This window comes from Prionailurus bengalensis, chromosome D1, assembly GCF_016509475.1.
Source record: "Prionailurus bengalensis isolate Pbe53 chromosome D1, Fcat_Pben_1.1_paternal_pri, whole genome shotgun sequence".
Lineage (NCBI taxonomy): Eukaryota > Metazoa > Chordata > Mammalia > Carnivora > Felidae > Prionailurus > Prionailurus bengalensis.
The window spans coordinates 109,084,006-109,092,712 of record NC_057346.1 but is presented as its reverse complement, the minus strand read 5'-3'; the positions used below and the strand labels follow the sequence as shown (position 1 = coordinate 109,092,712).

The following is an 8,707-nucleotide window of genomic DNA, read 5'->3' as shown; positions in this document are numbered from 1 at the left end:
AGCGCAAATGGGGGAGACAGACAGGGACAGGGAGACAGAGAATCCCAAGCAGGGTCTTCTGCACTGTCAGCATGGAGCCTGATGTGGGGCTTGATCTCATGAACCGTGAGATCATGACCTGAGCTGAAATCGAGAGTCTGACATGTAACCAACTGAGCCACCCAGGCACTCCTATACTGCATCTTAACTGTATTTATACAATGTATTTCTCATATGTTTTTCTAATAGGCAAGGCAGAGATTAGTATTCACAATTTACAAACTAAAAGACCAAGGACAAGTCCAGAGAGTTGCAGGAGGTTACACAGTGAGGCTGTCATAAAGTCAGGAGACAGGCCAGATAGTCCTATGGGTGTTTGTGGCTTCTCTGCATTTGACTTCATTGCCAACTGGTGAAATGTACCAGTTGTCTGTCCTACACTTAATGGTCACTACAACTGTGCCTTTTTGAACTGTTTGCTTTTTAAAAAAAATTTTTTTTGGGGGGTGTGGAGAGACGGAGCATGAGCAAGGGAGGGGCAGAGAGAGAGGGAGGCACAGATCCAAAGCAGGCTCCAGTCTCTGTGCTATCAGCACAGAGTGTGACACGGGGCTCGAATCCACAGACCGTGAGATCATGACCTGAACCAAAGTCGGACGCTTAACCAACTGGGCCACCCAGGCTCTCCATGAACTCTGTTTTTTATTTTTTATTTTATTTTATTTTTTTTAAATTTTTTTTTTCAACGTTTTATTTATTTTTGGGACAGAGAGAGACAGAGCATGAACGGGGGAGGGGCAGAGAGAGAGGGAGTCACAGAATCGGAAACAGGCTCCAGGCTCTGAGCCATCAGCCCAGAGCCCGACGCGGGGCTCGAACTCACGGACCGCGAGATCGTGACCTGGCTGAAGTCGGACGCTTAACAGACTGCACCACCCAGGCGCCCCTGAACTCTGTTTTTTAAATAATTTTTCTGTTTCCCTCTTTTGGGTGAGGCAGTCAACTGCCCACCTACAGCAGGCCTGCTATCCCATGGTAATTTCTTGTTTTAGTGGCTCTGATTCTAGAAATCAGACCCTACTTGATACCAATGTATATAAAACAGAAATCAGTAAGCTCTGAGGCCTCCAGGAGCTATGTTCTTAAATCTTATGCTATTGATTGTAACTGCTCAGAGGCCTTCAGGGCGCCCTTCTGGGGTGTGGGAGGCTAGCTGCTGGTTCCGTAGGACCCTGCCCGCCTGCCCGATCCCAGCGACACAATCTCACCTACAGCTGTGGCACAGTCAGTGCCTATTGAATAAACGGTCTAGTGGTTTTGGAACTGTCATATTTGACGTGGCCACCAAAGGGCTCTCCCCAAGGTCGCCAGGGATTCCAGTCTCTAAACCCAGGGGACAATTTCCAGTGTGGACAATTTTCAAAAACCAAGGATAGTTCCAAGCTTTCTAGCCGGAGCTGCACGAATGACAGAATTGCTACCAACTGCTGTAGGTGTAGATTTGGAGGAAAGACCAGCAGCTCCGTTTTGGACTTAGGAGAGAGAGGTCTGGCTGGAGGTGAAAATTTGGGAGTTAAGAGCATATTAATACTAACTTAAAGCCAGGAGACCCAGGGAATGTGCACCAACAGAAGAAATATAATTGGAGAAGAACCCCTGAGGAGCTTCAATGTTTAGAATTTGGGAGGTGAACAAGAACCATAAAGGAGGCTGAGAGTCACCAGTGTAGTGAGAGGAAAGCAAAGGAAATGTCAGAGGAGGGAGACATGGGCTGTGTCAGATTCTGTCGTTAACTACCTTGAGACCGCTGTGCCGGAGAGGTCATCTATAGCCCCGAGAGCCCCCAGGCTACACGGGGGTCTCTGGCTGCCTTGTGAATGAGCCATCATGAACACGTGGCCCAGGTGAGCCTTCAGGTTGACTATAGCCACCACAGACATGTGACTGCAATCACACGGGCCTCTCCGTAGGCCTTTTCACAGCATGGTAGCTGACTTTCCTGGAGAAGTCATGAGAGACAGGGATCCTCTAGCCTCAGGAAAGCCTTCAGATGACTGCAGGTACAGCTGACAATTTGACTACAACGTTTTAAGAGACACTGAGCTGATGGGGTGTCTGGGTGGCTCAGTTGGTTAAGTGTCCAACTCTTGATTTCGGCTCAGGTCATGATTATCTCATGGTTCATGGGTTCCAGCCCCACATCAGGCTCTGTGCTGTCACCATGGAGCCTGCTTGGGATTCTCTCTTTGTCCCTCTCCTGCTTATGCTCTCTGTCTCTCTAAATAAATAAATAAATAAATAAATAAACATTAAAAAAAAGAGAGAGAAACCACCCAGCTAAGCTACTCCCAGATTCCTGACCTACAGAAACCAGTGAGATAATGAATATTTATTGTTTTAAGCCACTACACTTTGAAGTAACTTGAATGTGGTTAACAGATAACTGATACGTGTGGCAACAGCCTCATTTTTTTTTAAATTAATTTTTTTCAACGTTTATTTTTATTTTGGGGACAGAGAGAGACAGAGCATGAACGGGGGAGGGGCAGAGAGAGAGGGAGACACAGAATCGGAAACAGGCTCCAGGCTCTGAGCCATCAGCCCAGAGCCCGACGCGGGGCTCGAACTCACGGACCGCGAGATCGCGACCTGGCTGAAGTCGGACGCTTAACCGACTGCGCCACCCAGGCGCCCCTGCAACAGCCTCATTTTATGGGTGAAGAAGGTAAAACTCGGGGGACAAGGTGACCAGCTCAAGATCATGGAATGAACGAATGACAGAACCAGCTTGCACCCAGAGTAGGATCTTGCACATGGTATGTTCTTGACGAATATTTGTTGAATTGGCCCAGTCATTTTCTTCTGCTGTCAAGTTAGGTTATAGTTGAAGTACAACAGTGATGAGTTACGACCAATTATTATAAACATAAAAACAGTCTGCATGATTGATTAAATGCTACGGGGCCTAGAGACATCTCCTCTCCATCTAGTGACATGCTGACTCAGGGAAAGGCGAAGGCTTGAGTACATGCACATTTGTCTTCCTTGTTGCCACAATCCAAACATGCTCGTTTTTGGGGTATCCCAAGAGAACTAAGAAATAGGGCCTGTGCCAGTCAGGGTCCAATCGGAAGAAGCCACACGATAATTTAAACCGTGATTTAACATAAAAGTTATGAATTCTCTTGTAAGAATTCTAAAGAAATACCAGGGATAAGGACCAGGTGCTAACTATCTCAGGGGCTGAGTAGATGCCCAGGGAAGAGGCTCCCAACTGGAGGGCTGAAATCCAGCCCATGTTGGATACATCCAGATATACAGAATAGATACAGAAGAAAGACAGAGAAATTGTTGCAGTGCCACACTGGCAGAATTTGCTGGAAATCTCCCCTTTAGGGTACTGGGGAAGGCTGTTCATGGTGAAGTGTCTCAGCAGAAAGATTACATTATACAACTGCCTGTAGGGATAAGCCAGGGGATGCTGCTGACTGCGGGGCCCTGCAGGACACTGGTGCTGGAGACATCAGCTGCACTGCAGGAGTCGGCCAAGTGAGCAAACCAGGAAGGAAAACTCCTTCCTTTTGAAACGTGTCTCCAGTGCCCTCCACTGACAAAGCTTAACATCAGGCCTGCTGTCAGAGGAAAGATATTTAAAGGGCCCAGATCCATTTTTAGAGAGCAGACAACAAAGAATGAATTTGGAGCGGAGAAGCAAGTAATTGATAAATAGCACAACCTGGCTCAAAGATGCGTAAGAAGTCTACAGCTCAGGCATTTTGCTCGAGGCAGCAAGTGACGGTTTTTCCCTGGCTTGAGACAAGCAGAAAAACAAACACGAAGTATGGCAACCAGCTCCATCAGGCCGAAGTCTCAAACTAAAGTTGGGTAGCCAAGTAAGTTAGACAAACAAGCGTAACAGGCCCGAGTATATGAAAAATCAAACGCCAAGGGAAAAACAAACAACCTAAACTTTTTTTTTTTTGCAATCGAACCACACTGCAAGTGGGTAACGTATAAAGTTTATAATACTGGGTGTTTCAAAGACAAAATTTAAAAATACATGTTGAAACATAGAAATCTTTTAATTATTAAAATTTTTGTTCATAATCTGTTATTCCTTTGATTTGGAACCAGAAACCTGACACCTTTTTTTCTGCACCAAGATGTCAATGTCTGGTCTTATATTTCGAGTCGCAATGTGGAGAACTGAGTGTAACCCTGTATCCTTTAATTGGGAGCGAAACTTAGTTTTACTCAATTTCATAACAGAAAACAGCTGTTCACAGACATAGGTGCTTCCGAACATGGACAGAATTTTTGCACAATGTTTTCTATATTTAGGGTAGCTCTTGCTGAGGTATTTGTAGAATTCTGGTATTCCAATGTCATCATATTTCGTTTTTAATACCGTATTACACTGCAGTTCAATAACTTCCATTTGTAATTCTTCATTAACACTATCGATGTTAATTGAGAAAGGTGAGCTAAACAGTATGAGTTCATTTTCATAATGTTTGAAATCAAAGAACCTTTTTTGGAATTCCATCTTTAACTCCACAATTTTGGGGATGTAGATTAAGCCATCACGTTCGTTTCTGGAAACCGATTTCAGTGTAGGAAAGTGAGCCAGATTATTTGCAGCCAAATGAGCTTCCCAGAGACTCAATTTTGCGAGGAAAGAGCAAACTGAATCATACATCTGTGTCACTACTTGTGAACGTCTCTGGAGGGAGATATTCAAAGTGTTCAGATGGTTTGTGATGTCAACTAAAAAGGCCAGGTCTCTGATCCAGTCTTCGCTGGTGAGCTGGGGAAGGGGTTTGCCCTTGGAAGACATGAACACGTCTATCTCTTTTATCAATTCAAAAAATCTCTTCAGCACCATGCCACGACTAAGCCACCTTACCTTTGTATAGTAAAGGAGATTGCCGTATTGGGCATTCAGTTCCTCGAGCAAAGCCCTGAACTGCCTGTGGTTGGAGCCCCGGGTGCGTATCCAGTCTACTGTGTTAATCACTACGTCCATGACATGTTCTAGCTTTAACTTTTTAGTACAAAACAATTCCTGGTGAATAATGCAGTGGATAGATTTAAGCTCTGCATCCCTGAAAAACATTTTGACCTTGGACTTAAGTTTTGCCACAAGTCCAGTGTTATCACAGACCATCGCAGGAGCACCGTCTGTGGTTACACTTACTAGTTTTGACCAGTCAACATTAAACTTTTCAAGACTTTTCTCAACATACAAAAACAGGTCATTCTCAGCTGTTGGGTCTGTCATGGGCACCATGTCCAAAAGTTCTTCAGTGATGTCAAAGTTCTCATCAACACCCCGGATAAATATAATCAACTGCCTCGTATTATTTATGTATGTGCTCTCATCAACTGCAATAGAAAATGTCACAAATGATTTCACTTTTTCTCGCAACTTGTCCTGTAGGTTCTCAGCCATATCTTTTACTCGCTGAGCAACAGTGTTTCCAGTTAGACTTATGTGGGCAAATGCCGGTTTCTGCTCTGGACACAGGATTTCCGCAGCACTCAAGAGACAGTCTTTTATAAACTCACCATCTGTAAAAGGTTTCGATGCCCGGGCAATTTTCTCACTTATGACATAACTGCATTTCACAGCAGCATCACTTAGTTTATTTGTATTTGATGACAGATGCTGAAGAAAGTGTAGTCCTTTCTTTAGTTCGTTAAGTTTTTCATCACGCATCTCTTCCGTATACCGGTCAAAGTGCTTGCTATGGTTTGCCTCGTAATGGCGTCTCAAGTTGTATTCTTTTGACACAGACAAAGTCTGGTTACATATTAAACACACGGGGCTGTTCTTAACTTCCACAAAGAAATACGCTCGTTCCCACTTTTCTTGAAACATGCGATGCTCTCGATCCATCTTTCGTTTTCCCACTTTTGACAGAGGAACAGGGACAAAAACAGAGTTCACTTTTCTTTACTGTAAGAGAAACACCACCACAAGCCTGAAGATAAAATGGTGCCTGACCATTGGTTCTGAGGAGTGGAGGAGGGCGGAATGGAACCTGCAGCAAACTGTAAAGCCTTCCAAAGGGCACAGCCACGACTCAGCCGGGGCAGATTGTTAGTATGTGGGAACCCAGGCCCTATTGCCACCAGATCTACCCAATTGCTGAAGCAAAGCCAGATACTGTATTTTAGCACAAAATCAGCCGACTTTTAGACACGGTAAATTAAGGCAAAATATGCTAGACACTGCGAAAGGCAAACCAAGTGAGTATGTGTAAGGATCATAAAGAACCCCATGGTAACAGTTTGGCCTCTTGCAGCCCGACTCACCTCCTAGCATTCGGCCAACCACTTCCAGGGTTGCCAGGGCTTCTACCCCACACTGACCCAGGGTGGCTTCATCCTGCAGGGGAGAACCTGCCAGAAGCACGACTTTGTCTTCAGTGGTGAGGCCCTCCAGGAAGGCCACATGAGCCTAGGGAAGAAAGGGAGGGTCAAGAGTGTTCTCTGGGGGAAGTCACAGGAAGCCAGGCACAGGGCACATGGGTTAGGGAAGCTCAGGGATACACTATCACCTTTACCTTGATCTGGGCAACTGTCTCCAGGCCGGTCACTTCAAGAGTGTGCAGCTCCCGGGCACGGACAAACAGCTGCATGTCAGTGACTTGGCGACAGAGAAGAGTGAGGTCAGCAGCTGGGAGACTCAGGAAGAGGGGTTGTGGGGGTCCAGGACAGTTCGTGGGGCAGAAGAACACTAGTGGGCGGAACAGCATCCTTGGGGAATCGCGGGGCAGAGCTAACCAGAGCCCGCAGTGGGGGCACGCACAGGGGCGAAAGGTTAGACCTCCCCCGACCCCGGGCCCAGGTCCCGCTTCCCCGTTCCCCTAAACCTTGCTGCCTTCGGTCCCTCAAGTATCACGTTTCCGTTCCACCCGGATCTTACCTGGGACCGAGCCTCGCGCCGCCGTAACCGTGGAAACGGAATCCAGAGGCTACAGAGCGAAGGCGCGAAGACACCCGCCACTAGGGGCGCATTGCGTCACCGCCCGCGCCTCCTCAGGCCTCGCCCCCGCGCCCTTCGCCACGCCCCCCGCGGTCCGCGCACGCGCGGGCGCCCTCCCGGGCGGGCAAAGGCTCTCGGAGGCGGCGCCAAGATGGCGGCCCCCGCGCTCAGGCTCTTTTGGCAGAGCTGGAAAGCGGGCTCTCTGCAGCTTGTGGGATGCGGCAGGTGATGGGAGCCGCTTAGCCTGACACTCACGCGGAAGTCCAGCCATCTCTCGGGACCTCGGAGCAACGAGTAGCCCGCTGGAACCTCGGTTTTCTCCTTCGAGGTGGACATCTGTTTTAAGCACAGATAGGGTGAGGGTGCAGAGAAAGAGAGGAGGTAGCAAAGAGTGCGCAGGACAGGGGCGCCTGGCTGGCTGAGTCAGAGGAGCGAGTGACTCCTGATCTTGCGGTTGTCAACTGGAGCCCCATGTTGGGTGTAGAGATTACTTAAAAATAAAATCTTCGAAAAAATGCGGAGAGGGACAGAACGACCACGGGGCTTCAGGTGTGGCCATGGTCCCTGATGGCCTCAACTACAAGTTGCAGCATGTTTAGTTCGGCTCCCTCTTTTCATTTAGACTGGGGGGCAGGAGGCAGACTGAGCGGGACGCCCAGGAACTGTGGGTCCCAGAGGGCCTTCGGCCCACCCCCACCTTGGCAGCCCCTTTCCGTTGTAACCCTCAGGCCTAATCCAGCACTGGGGTATTGTGTTGGAAAGAAATACTCCTCGAGGATCCTTATGGCAGAATAGTTGTCACAGATTGTAGGGGGGGAAAAAAAAAACAAAAACAAAAACCTAGGCCTGAATCCCAACTCACAATTTACCCTGAGGGTCTAACTCTCCTGTGAAGCTGGGCAGCAATAATTACTCTCTAGAAGGGTTGCAGGAAATAGGTACAACTCTCACTTAGCATGGTGTTGGGTATGCCTGCATAAAACTAAAACCAGGAAAAACGTGTATCAGAAAGACTTTTAAATGTTGAAAGCCTTTTATCTTGGCCTAGTATAATGGTTTAGACTTTGGAGCCAGGCTGAATTCAGATCGCAGTTCTGTGGCTTACAATCTCTATGATCATCGGCAAGTCACATGACCTGTACCTCAGCTTTCTCATCTGAGAATGGGGATAAGAGAACCTACTCCTATGAGAATTGAGTAAGTCAATGTATTTATAAAGCATTTGGAACAGTATCTGGCACAGAATAAGTGAAACATTGTTAATAAATAAAAACAGAGATATACCATGTTGAGTTAGACTTGTGATCCAAGCGTTTTTTCGTAATTCTTCAAACACAACTCACTTGAGCCTCACAGATGGGAGAAGCAGACACGTCAGAGGCCAGCCCTTTTCCAGTCTTGTAACCCATTAGCCTGGGTTCCTGGCCTTGGCTTCTGCTTTGCTCCCTGCCTGGAATGTTCTCCTTTCACCTGTTGAGTTTCTTCTATCCAACCTTGGAAGCCAGTCGCTAAGTTGGTTGTTTCTTTGCTTCAGACACAGACCCAGGAGCTGACTAATCACTCTACCATGGTGGAGTCTGGTTGAGTGCTAGTCTGTGGAGATCCTGCTACCCCCAGAAGTATCCCAAAGCTCCCAAAGCATGCACAATGTTTCATCTTGAGTGGCTGGCACCTCTACACATTTAATCCCAGGATATGGGGGTAGCTTGAAGGCTGTGAGGGACTTTCAGGGGTACC

The 8,707-nt window shown here is 47.3% G+C and overlaps 1 protein-coding gene across 2 annotated transcripts; it reads right to left on the bottom strand.

The window, feature by feature from the left end:
• Positions 1-952: 952 nt before the first annotated feature.
• Positions 953-7,488, bottom strand: LOC122484016 (ubiquitin-like protein FUBI). Of its 2 annotated transcripts, XM_043581698.1 has the most exons (4): positions 6,549-7,488; positions 6,298-6,442; positions 5,800-5,892; positions 953-962 (listed from the first exon to the last, which is right to left on the bottom strand). In XM_043581698.1, coding segments are annotated over exons 1-4 (432 nt in total). In that variant the 5' UTR covers positions 6,741-7,488; the 3' UTR covers positions 953-960. The 2 variants fall into 2 exon arrangements, with proteins under 2 accessions (XP_043437633.1, XP_043437632.1); XM_043581697.1 differs by lacking the exon at positions 953-962 and having other exon boundaries at positions 3,932-5,892; positions 6,549-7,061.
• Between the last annotated feature and the right edge of the window lie 1,219 nt (positions 7,489-8,707).

Excerpts from the sequence above, each read along its gene's own strand:
- LOC122484016 (XM_043581697.1), bottom strand. The coding sequence starts at position 6,740 with ATGCTGTTCCGCCCACTAGTGTTCTTCTGCCCCACGAACTGTCCTGGA. Across the intron at positions 6,443-6,548 it reads AGACAGTTGCCCAGATCAAG|GCTCATGTGGCCTTCCTGGA; the intron begins GTAAAGGTGATA and ends TTTCTTCCCTAG. Across the intron at positions 5,893-6,297 it reads GGTTGGCCGAATGCTAGGAG|TGGGAAAACGAAAGATGGAT; the intron begins GTGAGTCGGGCT and ends CTCTGTCAAAAG.